Source organism: Lacerta agilis, chromosome 7 (assembly GCF_009819535.1).
Source record: "Lacerta agilis isolate rLacAgi1 chromosome 7, rLacAgi1.pri, whole genome shotgun sequence".
Taxonomy (NCBI): domain Eukaryota; kingdom Metazoa; phylum Chordata; class Lepidosauria; order Squamata; family Lacertidae; genus Lacerta; species Lacerta agilis.
Genome location: NC_046318.1, coordinates 13,231,384 through 13,255,607, shown reverse-complemented (window position 1 = coordinate 13,255,607; position 24,224 = coordinate 13,231,384). Strand labels below are relative to the sequence as shown.

Genomic DNA, 24,224 nt, shown 5'->3' with positions numbered 1-24,224 from the left:
AAAATCATCTCTTTCTTCTAGATGCTTGGACTTGATGGATCCCTAGTTTTTTTAGTAAGTGAAGCTTTGTTGCACTAAAACTCTGTAGTTGGATTGTGTCTCGCATCATCTGTTTGTCTTCTTGATCTATAATCTTCAGTATATTTTCTTACTAAATGAGATACTTTCAGTTCATTTATTACTGAATCAGAAGAAGTAATAGCACCTTTATTCCTGTGTGATTATGCTAGGCATTTTTGAAAAAAAAAAGTGCTTTATATTGTGTCTGTGAAAATTTGAACCTGCAATGTCCTTTGTCCTGTTAGGAGGAAAACTGATACAAATGGGCCAAAAAATATTAATTTTTATTTGAGAAAATCTTAACATTTCATTACCTACAAATTAGTGGCAAAATGGGGTGATTGATGAGAACACAAGCTAAGAAATTTAAGTTACTTCTCAAATACTTTGATATTGCTATTTCTGAAGTGTCCCACTCTTTCTCTCTTAGGAACATGTATTCTGGGTGGTGTCATTAAACACACTGTTCATACTTGTCTTTGGTAAGTGACTGCATTTACAGTTCTTTCAGGATAATTGCTGTGCATATGGGCCCAAATTAGAGTAGAGCTAGATTAGTTTTAAGCAACAGTTCTGTAAAATTCTCAAGAGACGAAATTCTGATATTCTTTGCATGCGTTTCCCAATGTTTCCCAACGTGCAATGTTTCCAGTAATCAAACTAAAAGTTTGGTTGCCCGTGAAAGAATCTGTACATTAAAAAAGCACTTGAAATATTTCAAATTTCTTTTGTTTTAACATGTGTAAATCTGTGTAAATGACTGTACACAATGGTATCAATTTGACACCACAGCCCTAACATTAGAATTGTTTTTTATTTATTTACCAGAGGTTTATTTCTGCTCCCTCCCCTATCCCTTAGCTTTACAAGTGAAGCATGGAGTGCTTTTGTAGTGTTTTATAGATGGATTAGATAACGGTAGAAGATGATTTCAGTAATGGCCTGCTGATTATGTCAGTCTGCCATCATTTTGTGACTGTTGGGGACCTCAGTAATTTCAGCCGTCTTGTGGGCCCTAGGGTAGAATGATTGAAAACTTTTTGTGTAGCTGGCTGAACGGATAACACATAAAGATTTCTATCCTTTTGCTAGCTCACTAAAAATAATTTAAAGCCGCACATTAGAGAATTGTTAAAAAGAGTAAACTCCATTAGTTTTTTTCCCCTTTCTCCCTCCTAGCGTTTTGTCCCTATCATATTGGTCACTTCTCAATTGTTGGGCTAGGCTTTGAAGAATATGTAAGTATATTATTTATTTATTCATTTATTTAAGCATCATGGAACAAAGGCTCCATAAATTCACTTCTTCCTCCCCGCTGATTTTTTGTGTCATAAGAGAGTTTTGGTTTCTTTCCTGTGCCCTGGACACAATTTTTTCCCTTTCTATAAAAACTCAACATGCGGGAGACAGACTACACAGTTTGTCCCACAACATGGCTTTTGCAGAAAACACCAGCAGGGTTTTGCTGCTGCTGTCATTGCCCACAAAAGCTCATCGGGAAGGGATAGAAATCACCCCTTGTTGAAAGGAGCAGTTTATCTCCCTCCCAATGAGACTTATATGGAAGGCAGCCACAGCAAGGTGCTTCCACCTTTTGCAAAAGCCCAACCCAAAGCCTCCCTTACTCAAGTTCTCTACATATACTATAGGACTTGGGAAAGAGGAAGAATTTGTGGCAACCACAAAGTATTGCATAGCCAGTAAACCCGGCCAAAATTTGTGGAACTGTATATGGAATATTAAATCCTTCTTCATGCTTGAACCTGTATTTTAAACCAAGCTTTATTTCTGAGACTTCTGATTCCATCTCGTTCTCAGTAATATTCCCCAACCCCCATTAACAGTGATCTTGTTATATTGGTAATATGTGACTCCTTCATAGATAACAGTTAAAATTTGTGATTGATCCATGGTAGCTGGCTGGGGATGATGAGGTTGGAAATATAAAATAATGATGATAACTTGCAAATATCAACACATTTTGGTAGTCACAAGTGGTATTGAAATATTTTATTCTACCCTATCAGTGTTCTTGGTGCTTTACAAACCTTCAAAAGCAAAAATGACAGATTTTTATTCCAAGGAGTTGAGTTCACAGTCTAAACATGTTTTTGTTTTCTTTAGGTTCAAGCATCTCACTTTGAAGGCCTAATCACGACAATAGTTGGCTATGTACTGCTGGCAGTATCACTAATAGTTTGTCATGTATCCTTTCATAAGTACTGACTGCACATGTTTTCAGTGTTTGATCTATGGATGGTCATTGTTAAGTACACAGGGTGGAATTCAGTGTTGCACTATGATGAACATTTTGTCTCCACAAGCATTTCAGCTTGCTTGATGGTGCAGTCCCCTATGTGCTATTCTTTGGGTTCCCCCAACCCCCCAGAAACAGTCTCAGATGTGTGTGGAGGAGAGGGGAGAAAGCCCCGTTACATAAGTGGAAGTCCTCATTCAGGGCTTCTGCTGATGGGGCTGTGTAGGTGAATCCTGACCTTTGCCTAAGAAACAATGATTTTATGGTCTTTATCTCTTTATGGGAGCAGAGTGGGTGCACCATTGGGAAACTCGTAGTTGCAAGTAAGATACTAGGATCATGCTGTAGGATTGGAGCAACCTCATTCCTGTTGAGGCACAAATTCCTTCTACTCTTGCCCTGATTTCTTACATCAGTAGCAATGTTAACCACTGTCAAGCTTACCAGGGTTCATTTGCTGCAGAGAGAGGAAGGTCTGGGCAAAGGAAGTGTGTGTTCCTGTGGTCCATTTCAGATCTCCCAACTGTAGTTAAGGGGTACCAAGTGTTGGGTCCACAGTGACCATATGTGTTTGTGAGGAATATCTTATGTTTTTAAACATTGCTTAAATCTATATCTAAGTGAATACTTTCCCCTTCAACCTGTTTCCTATTTCCAGGCTTCTAGTTGCTCAGTACTCATTCCTATGAACTTCTTCTGTCCTCTGCTTCACAAACCAGTATTTCACTTTCCTTGACCATATTTATACAGGGCTTGGCAGCACTTGTAAAATTTCAGAGATCACGTCGCTTGCTTGGAGTGTGCTATATAGTTGTCAAGGTACTCTAGCCTTAAAAACAGATCTATTTAATATAACAAATCAATATTCAGTAGTTGGTCCAAATAAAAAACCTGTCTTTCCCCCTCTACAGGTGTCATTGTTAGTGGTGGTAGAAATTGGCGTTTTCCCCCTCATCTGTGGCTGGTGGCTGGACATATGCTCTCTGGTAAGATTAGCATTTATTAGGAGACAGACATTTATCACTGCATTCTAAGGGGCAGTCAGGAGGAGGGTTGCTTATATAGGTTGTGTCTGTTAAATAGGAGCAGTAATGCAAAAATAAGTTATGACTATTAAGAAATTATCGGACCCATCTGCTGGTGGAGAAGAGAGGGCATCCACAGAATGACACTTAATGCAGGGGTTAAAGGGTCCACTGCTGTCCTGCTAGTGATGGAGGCAAAAAACAGCTGTGTAAAGGGAGTTGATGGGTCCACAGGATCCTAAGCCTCCTTGTTCTCCAGGCATAGTTCAAACAGGTTATTATGACTATTATGAGATTAAAGGAACAATCCAGTGCTTCCCAGGAAGGACGCTGGAATCGAGGTAGTTAGTCCCCTCTCATTGCATTCAGTTTGGCAGAGGAGGAGGGATGGAAGAAAATGAAATATGACAGCGGGGAATCCATCCCCATCTCCTGGCCTGGCCTCATTGAGCCTGCAAGACATAGGAAGTGGCAGTAGCCCCATCAGAGATTCTCCATCTCCCCCTACCATCTCCATAAGGTTGCTGCACCTTAATCGTTAGCTAGTTTTGCTGCGAATGTGGTTGACCATCTCCAAAGACTACGAATCCTCCATCTCCAATGGCTTTCTTGGTGATTTTATACTAAAGGTGATTCATTTTAAAAGGCTACATTTCTGTGCTGAAAACTGACATATATAAGCTATGCAAAATCTCCTTATAGAATATACTGGTGTCTGTTAAGATTTATTGCGCGAGGGCTGCATTATTTTTTCACCATTGCTAAATGCTGTTTACAGCTCTATATTTAGAACTTCACTGTTACGTACAAATAAAAGATGACACAATTTTACTAGTTGATGAGAGTTAAAAAGAATTACTTCTCTGTTTTAACTTTTTCATAGGAAATGTTTGATGCTACTTTGAAGGATAGAGAATTGAGCTTTCAGTCAGCCCCTGGCACTACAATGTTCCTACACTGGCTAGTGGGAATGGTGTATGTCTTCTACTTTGCTTCCTTCATTCTCTTGCTGAGAGAGGTATGGTTTGACTGAAGTGTGATTTTCTAAAACCATATGTTGAAAGAATGTGGCTCTGAAATGGCTAATGTCATCTGCATTTCTATTTTTCTGTTCACCTCTGTTCACCAGCCTTTGCTGACAGGAAATAATTGATAGGGTGGGACAAGGTGTTGCCCTGCAACTTGTACTGGCTTAATAAAGAGTGTCAGTCTTGTATATGCTTGCTATTCTGCAGTGGAACAGGAGCAGTCCAACGGCTGCTGCTTCCAGATTCTATGTGTAAGCGAAAATTGCACAAATTGTTTGTAAGGGCAGGCAACAGAGTTGACTGCTGGATGGGGAACTGCAGGGAACTATCTCTTGCTGAGCCATGGCCTGCTGTGTAAGAACATGCATTGTATAGCTGAAGAAGTAGGGGGTATTCCATGCAGGCACTGCTTCTGGGAACTGAATGTGAGAACTCGGAACCCTCAAGGTTTCCCCCCCCCATGCATAGAACCTCTGCACCTTGTGCTCCATGTGCCATTGCCTGAAGGACAGGAATGGGCCTAGTAAGCCGCGGAAGAGAGGGGCGAATTGACATGACAGAGGGAGCATGAGAGCCATGTTCGATACAATTCAGCCATGTAATTCTCTTGGACACAACTCAGCTGTTACCTCCACAGGTAACAACTGGCTCAATTGTTTTAAACCAGTTTGAGAGGAGGTAGGTAGTGTTTTGGTTAACCTGCAGGCCATATTGAACATAAATGAGGAGTCTTTAGGGTCTCTATAAAGTTAATTTATTGGGAAAAAAATAATGTCAAAACTTGTAATCCTTCAAATATCAACCTACTTATACTTACTTTTCTTTCAAATGTTAATTTTCTCTTTTCAGGTACTGAGACCTGGCGTCCTCTGGTTTTTGAGGAACTTAAATGATCCAGACTTTAATCCAGTTCAAGAAATGATTCACCTGCCTATTTATAGACATCTCAGGAGGTTTATTTTATCAGTGGTAAAGACATGTTTCCAGTTTCTCTTCAAAAAGTTGATACTTTTATAGCAACTAATGTTTTTCTATTCAGTTTCTACTTAGAATTTAAATGTTTGTTTCTCTATTTATTAGCAAACAAAATAACTAACTGCATGTTAAGATATTGGGTTGTATTCAGTTCATGATTACATAGAGTGGACACATTGAAATAGGCCTAAATCTTGGTAACTAATTTCAGTTAATCTATTCTGAGTAAAAGTTAGTTGAATACAACCCATGGGGGGGCCAGAAGTCTCTTTTCCTTTCTATAAATATTTGCTGGTATCATAGTTTTCTTCTATGTAACTTACTGCTGAAATAAGTTTCACTTGTTTTGATAAAATACAGGAGTAAGATGATTCAGCAAGAACCAGCTTAGACTGTTCAGCAGTGCCTAGGAAAAGTAGATCATATTACAGGAAAATAATGTAAATGTTACTTAAGAGCAAGTACATGGGGCTTCTTGTGTGGAAAATGTCTAATCTTCAGGTCACTTAGGTTACTAGCAAGCATACAATTGCACAGAATAATGTTTTGTTACAACACAATGTTATATTCTAAGCAGACATGGCACAAGACATTTTGGTTCTTGGGGCAAAATATCCAATCCTTTTCAGCTTGCTGTCCCAAAATTTGATGCTGGGAGAAGAGTCAGAAATAAATCTGATGGCTTCAGTTTGTAGATTGTCTAAAATTTAGTGCGTACATATCCCAGGCAGAAGTGACAACCCAGCCTAAATAATAAACATTCCTGATTCATTTTCCAATAATTGTGTATCCAGATTTTGACATAAATACGTTATTCCCTTTGATAACCCACATCTACAGGTAAATTATCCAAGTGCCAATGCAGACATTATATTTAGCTGGTTCTTTTTCTCCTTGGCATCTCATATTAGTAGCATGCCTATAATGTAACTTGTGAGCCAGAAAATTCTAAAATGTACTTTCAGGTCGTTGCAATGGAGCTCTGATTTATTGATTCATAGATTATGTTGCTTAGGTGTGTGAACAACTTGTGCAAACTGAAACGAAAAGAAGAAGAAACAAAATAGTTTTTTGATGCAGAGAGTTATCAAAACCATAGTTTGCAAGACTAGAAACAAACAGTTAGCTAGTATGCTCCCTCTTCTCCTTGCTTCCATGTGTTGTGCTAACTATGGTTTACCATGGCATTCAGAAATTCAGAAATATGGCTTACTGTGAATGTGTTACTGTGCTGGCTCTCAGACAGGAGCTCATACCTGCTTTGCTCCTCCTTAGGCTTTTTAGGTTATCTTGGCGCAACAGTTAAGCCAAAGTTTGGCTTAGCATGTTGTTCAGACCTGGGATTGTGCTTAAGGTCTCTCCTTCCTAAGCACCATCTGTGGCCAAGATTTGTTCTGTGGTTACAGGTTTTGGATAATAGGAAAGTCCTTAACCATCATGCCAGGTTTGGACAACACACTAAGCCAAACCTTTGCTTAGCTGTTACCTAAAAACATCATGGAGGAACAAAGCAGTTTTGATCTGCTCCTCAGGAACCAGCACATTCACTCTGCTATGGTTTGGCCTAGCGTGTGCAAATGTGGCCTATAGCTAGCTAGCACTTGTTCACAACAAGAATTGGAAATCATGGCTTGAAAATGGTTGCTGAATCTTACTGTTAAGTTCAGTGCTGACCAGATTGTTCTGATTTCAGTGTCATGGGAAACTATGATTAGCAGCAGATAGGAATAGAAAATGCACAGAGCAGAGGAGGAAGTGCACAACCTCATAACTTGTTCATGATTGTCCAGTCTATGAATTTTGCTAGTGTATAAATAGACTTTAAATTAAGGCTGTCACACAGAGTATCTTCCTTGTTGCAGATTGTCTTCGGGTCGATCGTCTTGCTCATGCTTTGGCTTCCTATACGAATTATTAAATATCTGCTGCCTCATTTTCTTCCATATAATGTAATGCTCTACAGGTAATTTATTTTTTATGTTTATGTTTTCTGTCTTCCATAGTGTGTTCTCTTACTGCAAATGCATATGTGCATATTTTAAACAAACAGTTGACTGTGTAGCTGTAAACTTTGTTCCAGTATACCAACTATACAATGATCTTGTTCAGACATAATGCTAAACCTTGGTTTTTCATTAAACGAATGGTTCTTAGGTTTGTGAGCTTTCTTTCCACTCCTCCGGCATGGACATAGCTAACCACTGTTTGTTATGTCTGAATCAGGACAAATTGTTATTAGTCTTAACTGTACTTTAACTAAACAGACCGTAGTTTACAATCCTAGCTTGTTTTCTAAATTACCATTAGGATTAACCATAGTTTTGAATTTGGACATAATGATGAATCAGATGAAAACAGATGATAGCTTCTGATCTCCTAGTGGCCAGATCAGTGGCGGCAGAAGAGAATATGGAGAGCACAAAGCTTCTGCACGTAACATTAAACCATAGTTCAGTATTGCTTTCAAACCAGGCAAGAATCCTAGCTATAAAACAGGTGGACAACCTTTTTTCTGTTGAGGGCATGCATTCAGATGATGGTGGAGCCACCAAAGTGCTTTGGATTAACCAATATGGAATAAAAACCACCTTGTTTCAGTTTTCACTATGGCCACGTCAAATTAGAATTTCTAGTCCTACTCAGAAGTAAACCCTACTTGGTTTGATAGGGTTACTCTCAATAAGTATGCAATGATTTTAAAAATACAATAGCTACTGTTTTGGAAAGCAAGTAATGCCCTTCTGCCATTAGTGTGCTACCCCACCACCTTTCCCTCCAAGTAATAAAACCAGGGGAAACAGTCAATTTATTTTTAATCAAATAAAATACTGTCCTTTACCATTTTCCTGAAACTAGTAAAGGGAAAAGACGGGGGGGAATGAGGAAACAAACAGGAAGAAAGGAACTCTGATGGGATGGAAGAAAGGGGCAACTTCAGAAGTTGCTGGGGCAACACAAAATGGGGTTGGGGACCAACTTGAGGGAAAGGTAGGATATAAACAAACAGTGGCCCTAGGCTGCAGGTTGTTTAATGCCTTACAAAATACCAGTTTTATATGTATGTAATGGGTATTTGTTCATGACATCCCTGCTTTATTTATTTCCCAGTGATGCTCCTGTAAGTGAACTTTCCCTAGAACTACTTTTGCTTCAGGTGGTGCTTCCAGCTTTGCTTGAACAAGGACACACAAGGCAATGGTTGAAGGGTCTTGTACGAGCATGGACTGTTACTGCCGGGTACTTACTGTAAGTGTAAAGAACCCGTAAAGCACAAATAACCCACATGTCTTTAATGTTTTTTTGTTGACTAGATAACATAAATGGAATGTTTAGATACTGCAGAGTAAGTGTTTATAGCAAAAATTCAGAAGTTTGTAATGATGACCTATATTTTAAAAAGCTAGTCTGAATAAGTGTACCAATGGAAATTGTTGTGCAGCTTTACTAATATTTATCTGTTTGATGGTTATGCAAGAGGGGAAATAGTTTTGTTAATTAAAAACAATAATTATTTTGTTTTTGCGTTCTCTACTCTTACCTATAATGCCTCAATTAGCCTGGGTGCAGCTTCCGATGTGATCACCCCAGGTATAAGAGGCTAAGCTCCTCTAGGTGTCATGCTCTTCGGAAGTCCATTTTTGTAGGTGCTCAGTAGTGTAAATTATAAATCTCACTTCCATGGAACTTCATGACTCCTTGAGGGACCTATTTTTCTCAGACAGGGAAGGGGGAAGCAATATATATATATATATATATATATATATATATATATATATATATATTCTGATATATAATAAAATGAGGCTTTTAGCTGGTTTCTGCAATCTCTGAGGGCAGGAATGACTAGTAATTTATGTTCATAGGATGCTTGATGTCAGAGCTTGGTGTGAAAGCTAACCAACTGCTGAAGAAACTTAGCATACACACAGACAGATGAGAGGGAAAATGATAACACTGGGGAACAAAATTTTTGTTGCATTGACACCTGCAGTTGTTCTAACCTAATTTTGACGTGCTGATTTCATATCTGAAGTCGGTTTTGTTCTGTAAGCTCTAGTGTTTTTTTTGCAATTCATGTTTTTCACTTTTCACCATAATCTTCGTTTTTCACAATGCAAGAATTCAATATTTTATAAAACACATAGCCAAAGTACCGTGTTTCTCCTAAAATAAGACATAGCCATAAAATAAGCCGTAGCAGGATTTTTATACATTTGCGAAATATAAGCCGTTCCCCGAAAATAAGCCATACCCCGAAAATAAGCCATAGTGACGCGGCACCTCCCATTAAAACAGCCTGGAGAGGCATGGCTATGCAGCGTACCGATGTGACGTGGTTAAAATAAGACATCCCCTGAAAATAAGCCATACTGTATTTTGTTGAGGGGGAAAAAATATAAGACGGTGTCTTATTTTAGGAGAAACACGGGTAGTACAATATGAGTATAAATGTAAGTGACTTATATAGCCTTGTACATGACATGTATAGCATTGAAAATGACATGTATATCTATGCACAGTTGGAGGTATACAAAAAAATGTACCAGTATTCCCTTGGGATATTGTACTACTTTGGCTATGTGTTCAATAAAATATTGAATTCTTGCATTGTGAAAAACGAAGATTATGGTGAAAAGTGAAAAACATGAATTGCAAAAAAAACTAGAGCTTACAGAACAAAACCAACTTCAGATTTGAAATCAGCATTGGAAGAACATATAAGAACAGTTGAAAAATCTCATTTTAAGACTTCATTCCATCAGACTTAAGCAGTGGAAGAACAGGACTGTTTCATTAGCTCCGTCAAGAGACCCATCTTTGGCTCTTTTACTCCTTCTTTCACCATCTATCAATAGCTATTGCATCAGGCTACAAGAAGAGTTTCCCTCCCTGCTGTTTTTTTTTTTTAATAAAACTGTACAGTAGACCAGTGTTTTTCAACCACTGTTCCGCGGCACACTAGTGTGCCGCGAGATGTTGCCTGGTGTGCCGTGGGAAAAATTGAAAAATTCAAGAGAATTACTTTATATATAGTCAATATAGGCACAGAGTTAAAATTTTTAACATTTTCTAATGGTGGTGTGCCTCGTGATTTTTTTCATGAAACAAGTGTGCCTTTGCCCAAAAAAGGTTGAAAAACACTGCAGTAGACCCTCGGGTTATGTTACCCTCGAGTAATGTAAACTTCGGGTTGCGGAAGCGGCAAACCCGAAAGTATTTTTCTGGGTATTGCCGCTCACACGTGCGCAGTGATACGTCTCTGGCTGCGGATTTTTTTGGGTGCGCATGGACCCCCAGAACGAATTAAGTTCATATCCAGAGGGTCCACTGTACCTTAAAGAACTGGTGCTTGTTTGTTTTCCTTCTTACCTCCCCATCACTTTTACCTTTTGTTTCTGTATTTTTTACTTTTTATATTGTAAGCCTAAGGGTGGGAACTCCTTTGTTTCTTACTGATCTGCTAGCTCCTCTAGGCCCCTTTTTGGTTGGAGAAGAATTTAAAAATGCTTAAAATACCAATAATTAGATAGGACAATACAGTAGTTATCCTGTCATGTAATGCTTGGAATTAGAGATGTCACTCACATCGCTTATTTGAATCCTACTCCATGTAGGATGTGTGGTCATCTTCATTCCAGATCTGTGGGGCTGCATTTAGGGCTGTTGTTTTTCTTTTGATGTTCCAATCATTTAATAATGAGACGTTTGGTTTCAGAACCATGTAGCATGTTAAAAACAGTTGTGAAAGCACAACAGATTTCAGTGGCCTTTGATAGCTATTCTGTGTCATTACATTGGTACCTCCGGTTGCGGACGGGATCCTGAGGTTTGCGCAACTGGAGGTGCCTGTTCTGCGCACACGCACGGCACGATAGAGTGCTACTGCGCATGTGCGTGGGGCGAAACCTGGAAATATACTTTCAGGTTTGCTGCGTGCGTATCCCGAAGGATACGTAACAAGAGGGGCATGTAAGAAGAGGTACCACTCTATTATCGTGCTTTTAATCATCATACCTATACATTCATTAAATACTAATAGGAACATTTATGGTAGCCAAGATGGTTCACAATTAAACAAAAAATGTTTTTCCAGGGATCTGCATTCTTACTTACTTGGAGACCAGGAAGAGAATGAAAACAATGCAAACCAACAGCCTAATAACCAACCTGCTCGCAATAATAATGCCATTCCAGTTGTCGGAGAAGGTCTTCATGCAGCCCACCAAGCCATACTACAACAAGGAGGACCTGTTGGCTTTCAACCTTACCGTCGGCCTTTAAAATTTCCACTCAGGGTGAGTTGTTCTAACTGTCCATTTATAGCAGGGATGGCTAACCTGTGGCCCTCTAGATCAGAGCTTTCCAAACTGTGCGTCATGACATGTTAGTGTGTCGGCTGCAGTGTGTAGGTGTATCTTGCAAATGCTTCCGAGGCTGGAAAGGGGTTAGTTTAACCTCCGGTTTGCAAGAAAAACTGAATTACTGTGTCACGAAATGATGCATGTCTCAAAAGTGTGTCACCAGCATGAAACATTTGGAAAGGTCTGCTCTAGATGTTGCACTGAACAGCCATCAGTCCCAGCTCACATGGTCGGTAGTTAGGCATGATGGGAGTTGTAGTCTAGCAACACCTGATGGGGGCACAGGTTAGCCAACCCTGCTTTAATACATAATTTAGTTCACTGGCATCTAGTTAATTAGTTCTCCATTTCTTTTCATATCTGGAACAAGTAATTCTAAAGGCAGTATTTTTGTGAGTGTTCATTACCTTGTTCCCTTCGTTTGCCCATTCTGTTCTTACAGAAAGGAATGGCTTCCCACCACTCTGGGGCTTATTGGCATAACATAAAGGAACAACGATAAAAGGGATGTGTGACTTTTATTTTAAGAAGTATATTATGGAAGCAGTCTGAGAACAAAATGTGTAATTGTAGGTACTGGTTGTGATCCTTCACTGTGTGGCTGTCAGACCCAGTTGCAAAGGAAGCCACTTTATGCTCAGTTAGCCTTGAGGTCCGCCTCTCCAGGTTGAATGTATATGTGGAGGTCTAAAATTCTGTATCTTTCATGGAGAGAAAGCTAACATGATTCTCTGAAGACTACATACAGAAGTTTTCGAGTAAAAAAAGTAAATGCTTAAGATCTAGTCATTAGGAGGACCAGAAATGTTAATTACTTATATTCAGACACAGAGCCTGTTGCTTTGTCAAAATGCTTTCAGTGACTTCTAGGCACACAGGATATTTAATGAATATATTTTCTACTTTTGACTGCAGGCTCTCATACAATTAGAATAAAATTGCTAAATTTTAAGGTGTTTTCCAAATACCCTTTTTATTGCTTTTTTCTTTGTAAATAGATTTTACAATTTTTCCACTTCGTTTTTGTGTTTTTCAGATATTTTTGTTAATCATTTTCATGTGTATAACATTACTGATAGCAAGTCTTATCTGCCTAACGTTACCAGGTACGTATTTCACAGTAGCAAGCTGCTGCTGATTATTATTATTATTAACATGTCCTTGTTTATTTAATTTTGAATTGCTTGAATGGAAAAATAAAATAGGAAAACATAATGCAGAAAACAGCGTATCTTCTGTTGTGTGGACTTTGAATATGCTGATCTTTTTTCATAAATCAATATCTAGACCAGTGTTATTTCAGTAAAAATGAAAGTAAATGGTCATTTTGGCATCTTTCATATTTATATTTGGCTGTTACGGTGTGTGCTTACTAAAATACCATGTTGACGCCTTAAAGCTTTTAGAAATTGCTTCAACTTGCTGACTTCATATAATGTGGATATGAAATTTTATTGGGCCAGCTAGTTAATTTAAAGTTACAGTCATATTTACTTGGAAGTAAGTCCCATTTAACATGGGCAGATTTAACATCCAAGTAAATATATGCAAGATTGGGCTTCCTGACCACCCAGTGCCTTAAATCTTGTAGCACAGCTGAAAAATTAAATAGCTTATTAGAAGATAAAACTCCTTTACTTGCCATGAGCCTATAGCCCAGGGGTGGGGAACATTTTTGGACAACCAGGCCAAATTTTTAGCTCCCACCCCACCACATAGTAAAACTTAGACAGTTTGCTGGACCTGCCCACCTATCAAAGTTGACTGGTGAGAGAGAGATCTGCTTCACCAGCATGCTCCCCACAGGGAATGCGGTGGTGAAGCAGCACCAAGCAGGATTGAAATGAGCATGATTTCCCCCCCTCCAAACAGCTGATGAATAGGGGTTAAATCCTGCTGCTTTGGCTGCATGTGACAGTTCCCCATGGGAAACTTGGGGGGGGGGGCTCAGCCAATGCATAATGGAACTCTGCCCATCTGTTGACCTCACCACCCTTCAGAGTGACATTAGCTGATTGACAGGTGGGTGTAGTTTGGGTGAAATGGCCTTGTGGCCCAAGATTGGCCCCCAACCTCTGCTCTAACCATAGATGGCTTAATCAAAATATCTGTACATGCAGATACTGGGGGTAGGGATGGGGCTATTCAGCATGGCCCTGCTATTTACTCCTATATTCAGCTTCACGGGCTAATAATACCTTAAGGGGGCTAAACTTGTGTAGTTACTTTGTCTGAAAATCTAACAATTTTATCCTGCCATTATTATAAAGAGTTTGTGGTGGCATACATGGTACTCCTCTCTGCCCCCCACTCCCAACTGTTTTCACAACAACTCTGAGAGAGAGGCTGTAGGCTGAGACACCGTGACTAGCCCTAGGCACACTGTAAGCTTTGTGGCTGGTCAGAAATTTGAACACAGATCTCCTGATGTAAGCATCAAATAACCACTGTCCACATGTCTTTTCTAAAGAAAAATGAATTCAGGCACTATACGTTCAGTACACATCATTTTAACAGTTATCATTGCCTTTGTGTGATCTTACAGCAGGGAGTGTTTTTGACCTGACTTCTGTTAGCTCCTGAAAAATGGGGCAAATACTTGGTTTTTCTTGGTGCAAAGTGGTTAATAAATGTAATATTGGGGTTAAAACAAAATTGGATCTATTCAAATTAGTGGCTGGGATGTAATCAGCTTGTGAAAACGTAATATAACTTTATACTTTACTTTCTTTGAACAGGTAGTTCCCATTCAATATTACAAATTGCTTTTTAAACTCTGTTCAAAATCTGTTTTAAACCCTCTGTTCAAAATCGGTTGTCATGCACCACTGGGGGCTGCAATTGAGTGAGAGAAAACTCTGAAGCTACTTTGGTTATGAATTCTCTGGGCCCATACCATTTTATGGCTCTCTGGCAGTGTGTGTTTCTTTTAAATATTCATTAATGTTTCTGGTTTTAGTATTTGCTGGCCGTTGGCTGATGTCCTTTTGGACAGGGACCGCCAAAATCCATGAACTGTACACAGCTGCTTGTGGGCTCTATGTTTGCTGGCTTACCATTCGGGCGGTGACGGTGCTTGTTGCTTGGATGCCACAGGGCCGCCAAGTGATTTTTCAGAAAGTTAAGGAATGGTCCCTCATGGTAAGTCATTTGAAAAATTGCATTTCTTTTCAGTTTCGGGAAGCACTTAATTGATGTGGTGGGAGTGTTTGTCTAACTATTCAAGAAAGCAACTGTGAGAAATAAGTTTCCTCCACTATGGGCCTCTTCTAGAAAGAGGAAATCAAAGAAATAATTAGTTGTAGCATTCCCCCCCACCCCAAACCACCATAGGTTTCATGGACTTCAGTTATTCACCAGATCTGGGCAACAAAGGCTGTAGGGTAATGAAAGACCAGAGCCACTCTTTAATTTCTTGAAGGAGAGAGACTAAGTCTCTCAAACCTGCCTTTGAACTCTTGTCCTCTGAGCATAAGCTGGAGTGGATAATTTGGCAAAGACTATTTAGTGCTGAACCTTGCTCAGCACATGGTAGCACAAACTTCCTTACTTTGCCTTCACATATTTTGGGGAAGAGTTGTAGCATTGACGACTGACTCCGGGTATGAACCCTGGTGAGCTCTGGTTCATATGCAGCCATAACCAGAATGTGCCAGCTGAAGGAAAGTAGACTTCCTTTCTTTCATTACTTTCTCTGATATATTTTGTCAGAGGCAGCTGCATTAAAAATGACTGCTCTAGAGGACCCACTAAATCCCTTCTAAATCTGGTTCTGCATATTTGTTTCTCTTTGCACGCCGTTTTATTATGATGTTGTGTAAGTACAGACACAAGGTTTTGAAGTGTCACTAAATTAAGTTTTCTCTCTTTTTTACTTTTTAGATAATGAAGACATTAATAGTTGCTATATTGCTGGCAGGTGTAGTTCCACTTTTGCTTGGACTTTTGTTTGAGCTGGTTATTGTTGCTCCTTTGAGAGTTCCCCTGGACCAGACACCGCTATTCTACCCATGGCAGGTCAGCTCTGTATTTTTCGTTTTGAGTGCTGTTGTAGAAGTTAGGCTTCTGAGCTCCGCCAGGGAAAATGCGGGGAATGAATGAATGAATGAAACTTCAAGAGTTCCAACTGTTGTCTTTTGCAGGAAATCAAACTAATGAATGTGACCTTAGAATTGTGAGCTTCATTGTAACTGAAAGCAAACTGAAGGCTAACATAGGGCTATTTTTATATATTCCCTGCCTTTTCACAAAAAAGTATTCAAGGTGATTTACATAAAATCAGTACAATACAAATAAGATTAAAAAATCAAGCGACACTCACATTTATAACTTAACTCTAAGTATGTGTGACGAAAATAACACACATTCATTTCATATATCTCCCTGCATCTATTTTCCTCCCCTTCCTTTGTATTAGCAAATTCCCTACATTTGCAAATTATAGGCAACAATTTTGGGTGTGTATGTAAGAGCCTGCCCACTTTTAGGCTACTCTACAATCACTGTGCATATTGACGGTGGTATAGAAATAATAATTGTTTTCGTTTTGACTTAGGACTGGGCTCTTGGTGTTCTGCATGCCAAAATAATTGCTGCCATAACTCTGATGGGCCCTCAGTGGTGGCTGAAAACTGTTATTGAACAGGTAAGAACTGCTTCTTTGGTACAAGGGAGGTGAACGAAACATATAGACCATTAAATTGCCCATACTAGGGAACCTGTGGCCTTTCAGAGCTTGTTGGTCTGCAGCTTGCACCGTCCCTGACATTTTGGCTATGTTGGCTGCGGCTGATGGGAGTTGGAGTCTAATAGCATCTGGAGGACTCTAGTTCCCTTATCCCTGGTTTATTCTGTTTACTTCTTGCTTAGCTACCTCTAAAACTTAGCATCTTTCCTCTCGCTTGGGAGACTTTGCCTTGATACCCATAAAGTATTACTGAATTTTCAGTTTGGAACTGTGTTTTCCTGACCAAGAAACTACAAAATAACTCTCATCTCTCCCCACTCCCCAAAAGCATAATATTACAATGGGTTACCACTCAGAGGAGGATGTTACTAGTGTTAAGGGGAAAAGCAGGGAGAAAATATAATTAAATTTTACAGGGCTACTTTTGGTTGGATTTTTCAAAGCAAATATAACAAACAAATTAAGTGTTAAACAAATTGCAACAAATAACACTATAGAAACCTTTCTTATTATATAAGGCACACTTTTATCAAATATTTCCCGCCCAAAGGATGTGTTTCTTATTGATTCTATGAGTTGAACATGTCTTGTCTCTATACTTTCTAAGTTTTATTTCTGCTTTTACTGTTACCTTGTTCAGATGATCATATCCTGACTCATTAAGATGCTTTGTTCCTCAGTATAACCTAGCAAACAATGGAGGAAGTCTTAAATTACCTATAACTTCCGTTTTGTCTGAACTGGGAAACTTTGACAAACAATTTTTGAATAAGCTAGAAGCCCACTTGAAACCATGACTTCATATTCATATTCTGCCTTGCTACAGAATCATTAGCCACAGTTTCCTTCTTCTGATATAACAGAAAACTACAGATATTAACTGAAGATTTCCTGGTTTAGTTATGGAAAGGTTTCTTCACACCTCTGTTAAGCCATTATCATCTGAACATGGCAAATGTGAAAAAGATCACTCTTATTATAGCATCTTCAACATATGGTACCCTTGGTTGTATCATTTTAAAAACTGAAATGCCAATGTGGGTTAAATCCAACTGTAATATAATTTTCCAATGGTTTTCTAATGGTCACATGTTGTAAGCCATAACCAAACCTTGCACACACAGTACAAAACATACTTTCCTTTTTTTACATATGCACTATAATGGAGGCATCTACAGTAGCAAGAAGCATGTATTATAGACTTAAAAATAACTTGAAATTATTAAGGTGTATTTATTTTATTTAAACAATTTATATACTACTTAACTATAATCATCTCTAAATGGTGTGCAATGCAGAAGGGTAAAAGTCAGTTAAAACTATAAAATAAGACTTCAATTAAAATGCCTGCTGGAATAAAAAAAAGAAGTTTCAGTTGGTGTTGGATGATCAATACGAAGAGGAGCTGTCTGACTTCACCTGGAAGGGAGTGCCACAGAATTGGGCCCATAATACAGAATGCACAGCTCCTTGGAGACACATGCCTGTTTCCTTGTACATTTTTTAGCAGTTAACACATACTCTGTTCCCAGGTGTCCCCCCTCCCCCAATTTTGGGTTTCTATCTGTGTTGAGCTTTTTTATTTAATTACTGTATATTTTTATTTCTATATATTGGGAGAAAAAACGATCTTGATTATTAGGACATAAATAATGGGTTGTGTCCAACCAAGTTGTCCCATTCACACAAAGGTTTCTGCCTGTGCAACAAAACCTCTCCCTCGCCTTCCCAAATCTGCTTTAGTTGATTTATACACTAAAACACCTGTTTAGTGATACGTGGAAACTCAACTGTAGTTTAGCTCTTTGTGGATGAGATACAGTGTGCCCAAGCAAAGTGTCTGCAAACAATAGCTTTGCTTTTAAAGAATGAAGAATGGCGAGTCCTATGAACCAGGAATCCTGGCTTGCAGCAGCAAACTGTATTAAGTTTCAAAACAAGTTAACTTCAACTCATGGGTTATGAAACTGGCTTCATAAACTAATAGAGTTTGTTGTAAGCCAGGATTCCTGGTTTGTGGGAGGCAGCAAGCCCACCTTAATTTGTAAGTGAAACTACTTTCTGCAGAACTGCTCTTGGCTGTGCATGGAGGGGGAGATATGCAGGCTCAGTAATTTGTTTGGGCTTGCTTCAGCCTGCAGCTCATCTAGATAGCACTAAACCATCGTTGACATGCTAATGCTGATATTAAAATATTAACTGCCACATTTAATGCTAATATTTTAATGCTATAATACTGTCATTCCTTCTTAATCATAAATATGGAGATTTTTGTATGTAATACATTTAATGTCAGGTGCCGGGCAGCCGTCCTTCATGCATCTTGAATGTGGTCTTATTTTTTTCAGGTTTATGCAAATGGAATTAGGAATATTGACTTACACTTTATAATACGGAAGCTTGCAGCGCCTGTTATCTCAGTTCTGTTGCTTTCTCTTTGTGTACCTTACATCATAGCTTCTGGTATTGTACCTTTACTAGGTAAGTGCAGATGGGCATACAGATTTCATTGTGTGGGTCCCAGATTAAGATACGAATCGTGAAAAATCTTTTGTTAAAATGTCAAATGAGTGTTCTGTCAAGCATGTCCATTAGGTAGCTGTACTTCATTTACCACATTTTGTATCTTGCCCAAAGGTTCAAAAAGTATTTCATTTGCTAGCTTCAGTGAAAACATCTTGTTACTTCATTTGGAGAGTTACATAGTTTTGGCCCACAAAGCTGTTTAGCAGCTGGTAGGCTTTATCTGAAATTTAGAGATTCCCAGCTTTTGTTTTCAAAGAAATGTACTTCTAGGTCATTAAAAATGAAATAGAAATATGTGCTAAATTTGAAGGTGGCGGCTAAAATATTACCCTAAAAAGAATTATTTCAGGTAAACAAAAATAGCCTATTAAACATGTGAATATTTATATAGAAGAAATTGTACAAAATACATAAACAACAATCAGATGGGGAGTAGGGCTACTACCACAAAATAGCTAGTATTTTAGAGTTCAGTGACAATGCAATATTGGGCAGCCCTACTCAGAAGAAATACCTAATGAGTGGTATTCACCAAACCAGCATCGTTGGTGGAAGCTCTGCACAAGGGCTTCCGCTTGTGCAACTGGGCTCCTTTCCCCTCACCCTGTGCATTTCTGAAATTGGCTTGGGGTGGTGGTGTCAGGAGAACCCCTGAACCACACATGGGAGGAGGAGAGGGGAGATTGTTCCATCTGGCAAGCTGGAATGCTTGTGCAGATGGAAGAATTGGAAGAGTGTGATGTTGAATTCCACCCATTGTCATTTGTCACCTTGGAAGTACCGTATTTTTCCATCTATAATACACCCCCATGTATAAGATGACCTCTATTTTTTGAGCCCAAAATTAAATAAATATTTTAAACATTCCATGTATAAGACGACCTCCAGTTTTAAACTTTAAAAAATGGGGGGGGGGACATAGTCTTATACATGGAAAAATACGGTATATGTAGGACATAATGAGCTTAAATAAAAAACTCAAATAAAAACATGGCTGCAGCATTCAAGATTGAATTATTGATTCATAATTATTTGTATTTGGAATTCCCCATTTCAGAGCTGTTCAGGTGAATCATATAACTAAATTACAAATACTAGTTGGATGACTTTACAGCATTTGCAGTGTGGCTGTAGTAAATGGTTTCTCCTTGTAGATAAGCAATGTGTCCTTCCCCAGAAAACACTGCATTACTTACTTTGTTCTGTATGTGGCAGTAACTTGCTAGGGGGTAGTGGAGAATGGCTTATTGAGCAACAACAAATGTGTTCATGTTCTGAGCTTCCATTATAAAATATGGTTGTCCCTACAAAGGGAGAATATGTGTGTGTGGGGGGGGGGGTGACACGGTAATAAACTAAACATGAAACTGGATATTAAACAGGCCATAACTTTATTACCTCCAGCTTCTATGAATTTGGCTTTGCAAAGACAGGAATGTTCTGATACTCTGGCAGCATATTTGCTGATAAAAAACTGAATACCAGTAAGCAGAAGAGGTTTCAGGAATAATTCTTCTGTGTTCACATAAACCAGCAGCCACTGAGCACCCACAGCAAAGAGACAAGCCCTGCAGCATAAGGCAGTATCACTTGCTGGGATGAAAGGCAAGAATCAAGAGGTCGATACTGGTAGAGTTTTGCTTGTTGGTTGCTCCAGTTCCGATATTTGAAATGTAAAGCCTTGATTTTAACCTTTAGCTCATTTGCTCTTGTTAACTTTTTTGCAGGTGTCACTCCTGAAATGCAAAACCTAGTGCAACGTCGAATTTATCCTTTTCTGCTCATGGTGGTGGTTTTGATGGGGATCTTATCTTTCCAGGTCCGTCAGTTCAAGCGCCTTTATGAACACATTAAAAATGACAAGTGAGTATCTACATTTGTAAAGTTCATCAGTTCTGGGGCAGTAATACTAGTCTCCTAAAGTTTTAGGAAGCTGGAAGTGATGGTTAGATTTTGGAGCATTGTGAAAATGGTATTTTAAACCTTTTCTGAAGCATCTGGGATGAACAGTGAGGTGACAGAATACTGGATCAAATTTACAGTGCTTTGAGACTAAATAGAGATGATAATGTCACTGCCGCTGGAAACACTGAAAGCTTTTCTTCAAAACCAGAAATTTTGTGAAGCGATTCATGTTGGTATGCCATTGCCTGCCCCCTCCCATTGCCTGCCCATTTGGAATTTGCAAAGGGGATCAACCAGGTGTTCAAAATAAAAATATTTGTAACTGTCTGTACTTTGAATGTCCCTTTCTTTTATTTAAGAACCTTAAAAAATGTATTCTATATACTTGCTATTGGGATCTTAATGACTGCAAATTTACTTCCCCACTTACAGTGCCCACTATTATTATTATTTTTGAACGGCATGTGAAGACCAAACATAATGGTGTTTTGTTTTGTTTTAAATCATAGGTACCTTGTTGGGCAACGACTTGTGAATTACGAAAGGAAAACTGGAAAACAAGGAACACCAGCCCCACCCCCTCAGTCTTCACAAGAATAGAAATGCTCAAATGGAATTACTTGATCCTCCCTTGCCTTTGTGTCCTTTTTCATTGACTGGTCTTCATTCTTTGGGTGTCTTTCCCAACAATCCTCTCAGCTGGGTTTTTATCTTTTAATTTTGGCTTACTTTTTTCATGGCGTTCAGAAAGCAGTCAAGGCTATGCACCTTTTATCTGCAACTTCTGAAGTTATCAGTGCTGAGATCTGTAAATGTGTAAATAGCAATACCCTAATACCCTGAATTAAAAATGAATGTTCATTGTACATCTTTAAAAGAATATTAATTTATTAAATCTAGTTGCCACTTTATTTTGGACTGCTGTTCTGTTGACATATGTGCCACAAAGCAATACTGCAAGAGGCAAGACACTTTAAAAAAAAGTTGCATTTTTATGGTGGCTCTGGCCATTTCCCAAATATAATTTTTGCAAAGCTGGGGGCTCATCAATATAAAAACAAAATGACCATTACAGTCAGCAGTGAAGTGGCTGTGGCAAGAACACATAAGCTTCATTTTTTATCATTTTATATAACATCAAAGCTGATGTAAATTTTCTATTGCCTGATTATCTTTTTCCATGTGTAAGTTTATAATATTGTACAGTAACTGGTAAATCAAGATGATTTTTTCTCCTTCAAGCAGTTTTGGCATTGCTTGTTTGGCTGGAAGGCATTAATTCCTTGGCACTGAAAGACAGAATTTTAATGAATTTCTAAGCACTTAAATCAAAGTTCATTAGAGCTAAGTGGCAGAAATTCTTAAATCTGCTAATTGAGAGGTTTGTGGAAGACTGCATTTCCAATGCATAAGCCAATATTTCCTTTTTACATCTTTGAAGCTATACAGTTTAAATGCTTACAAGGATTTATTTACACTAGAGAATAGTGCAGAAGGTTATCTGACATGTTTATTCAAGAGCACAGAGAACATAAAGGCTGGAACATGCTATGAAAGACCCTCCTTTTTTCTTGAGTGGCCTGAAACCTTCTTATGACCAAAGTTGCAATTTGTACTATGGACTTTATACCATATCATATTAAAAATGAACACCTGTAATTCTAGAAATGGTTAGCATTAATTTTGCATGGCAGTTATGCTAGAGGTTTTGGGGAGAAATTAGTAGATTCTGTGGGTGAAAACCTTTATAGTATTAACAACAGCAGAAAGAGAACCAAAAATAAAATAAAGAGCTGATCTTTACAGTGATAGCGCTAAGGAAGAGCCCCCCCCCCCAATCAAGTTCACCAATTCTCATATTTTTATATGTGTACTTATTTTCTGCAATGCTTTTTTAATGTAAATAGTTCTGAGACAGACAAATGGAACTATGCCGAAGCTTTAAGTACGGTTCAGTTGTGTGCTTAAAACACACAACATCCTATTCAAATACAGTGAGAAATTGATTTAGGTTTAATTGTATTGAGAAACATTAATGCTATGCAGTTGTGTGGCCACTCAGGACTGTGTCCTTGAACATCATGTATATTTAATTATGTGTATTGAATAGATTACCAAGGAATTTGTCTACTGTCTTCAGGATATGTCTTTGTGCTTGAAAGAAAAAGCAGAAATATGTCGAGAGCTGTTCTGGTTCCATGTTTGGGGGGCAGAGGTGGTGGTTGGAGTCAAGATTTCTGACAATCTACGCTCATGCCCAGTAGAATAGTAGAATTGTGTAATAGAAGTGGAACTGGACTATCTAACTGGACTATCAAACAAGAGGTCCATCTTTGGTATTTTGCAGCATTACCTCATTTTTAGACATTCTGGGCTATAAAATGTGTTGATACTCTTGAGGTTTATTTCTAAATAAATATTTCACAAAATTCCAAATAAAAAGAGCATAGTAATGAGAGATGGCCAAAAACACTTCTAATTCACTGTACAAAGATCTTAAGTTTGAGTCTTTTGTGCCTGATCCTCTGGGACATGCAAATATTACACATTTCAATATTTATAATGGTGTACTTTTCTGTACAGGAGCATATTTTACCCCCAAATACTGCAGTTTCTGGTAATACATGTGTTTGGTTGCACAATTATCTGTCATTGATGGTCTTTGTTTTTAATATCCAAGCAGTCTTACCACTGGGATATTGCCAGCGATACTGTGCTTTTTCCTGTAGCATTTTGCAGAAATGCAGTATCTTGTAATTTTTGTTTTTATCCCGGACAACCTGATCTGCAAAGATTATTAAAGTTTATTAAGAAAAAGCCTTGACACTTGCTATCTTATTGCAGCACAAAGCAGGGCTGTGTGTATTCTGTTCTAAAGGGAGTGGAGCGGGTGGAACCAAAAGCGGCCAACATGAAACTGGATTCTTTTTACTTGTATCAATTACACAAATTAAGTGCACTTACTCTAAGTTTATGTATTGTGCTTCTATTAATGGAATGGTAAATTAAGTATGTGGGGTGCTTCATACTTGCTATCCATATCTCACCACCCATTTCCTGTATGTTTCGCTGTTGCCTCCAAGGACTAGAAACATACTTTAAAATGAAAATGAAGAAAAGCCCAAGTTTGCAAGCCCAAGAATACTTGCCAAAGGAAGGTGATATTTGTAGGTTTTTTTATATAACCATAAAAAATGGCATGGGATTGACATATTATCAGTAAATCAAAATATAAGGTAATACAGTAGGAACAAAACAGTGTTCAGATTAAGGTGTTCAGCTATATATATATTCCAAGTGCTAGTAGGATGATAACTTTCTGTGGTGCCGTGAGAACATTATCCAGTAACTGGTGCATGGAGTGTCTGAGCAAGTTTCTAGTCCTCAAGGCTGTAGAGA

General features: G+C 38.5%; 1 protein-coding gene across 1 annotated transcript in view; it reads left to right on the top strand.

Annotated features, from left to right (window-relative positions):
- Nucleotides 1-23,642, top strand: part of MARCHF6 (membrane associated ring-CH-type finger 6) — a 32,135-nt gene extending 8,493 nt beyond the window's left edge. Inside the window, exons 8-25 of the mRNA XM_033154392.1 lie at nt 22-54; nt 491-542; nt 1,240-1,298; nt 2,185-2,265; nt 3,068-3,136; nt 3,229-3,303; nt 4,226-4,360; nt 5,220-5,339; nt 7,208-7,308; nt 8,454-8,591; nt 11,440-11,641; nt 12,744-12,813; nt 14,667-14,848; nt 15,590-15,724; nt 16,263-16,352; nt 18,743-18,875; nt 20,648-20,783; nt 21,335-23,642. Of these exons, the coding sequence (XP_033010283.1) occupies nt 22-54; nt 491-542; nt 1,240-1,298; nt 2,185-2,265; nt 3,068-3,136; nt 3,229-3,303; nt 4,226-4,360; nt 5,220-5,339; nt 7,208-7,308; nt 8,454-8,591; nt 11,440-11,641; nt 12,744-12,813; nt 14,667-14,848; nt 15,590-15,724; nt 16,263-16,352; nt 18,743-18,875; nt 20,648-20,783; nt 21,335-21,425 (1,902 nt within the window). The 3' untranslated portion in view covers nt 21,426-23,642. The remainder of the gene's footprint in view (nt 1-21; nt 55-490; nt 543-1,239; nt 1,299-2,184; nt 2,266-3,067; nt 3,137-3,228; nt 3,304-4,225; nt 4,361-5,219; nt 5,340-7,207; nt 7,309-8,453; nt 8,592-11,439; nt 11,642-12,743; nt 12,814-14,666; nt 14,849-15,589; nt 15,725-16,262; nt 16,353-18,742; nt 18,876-20,647; nt 20,784-21,334) is intronic.
- Nucleotides 23,643-24,224: the final 582 nt, after the last annotated feature.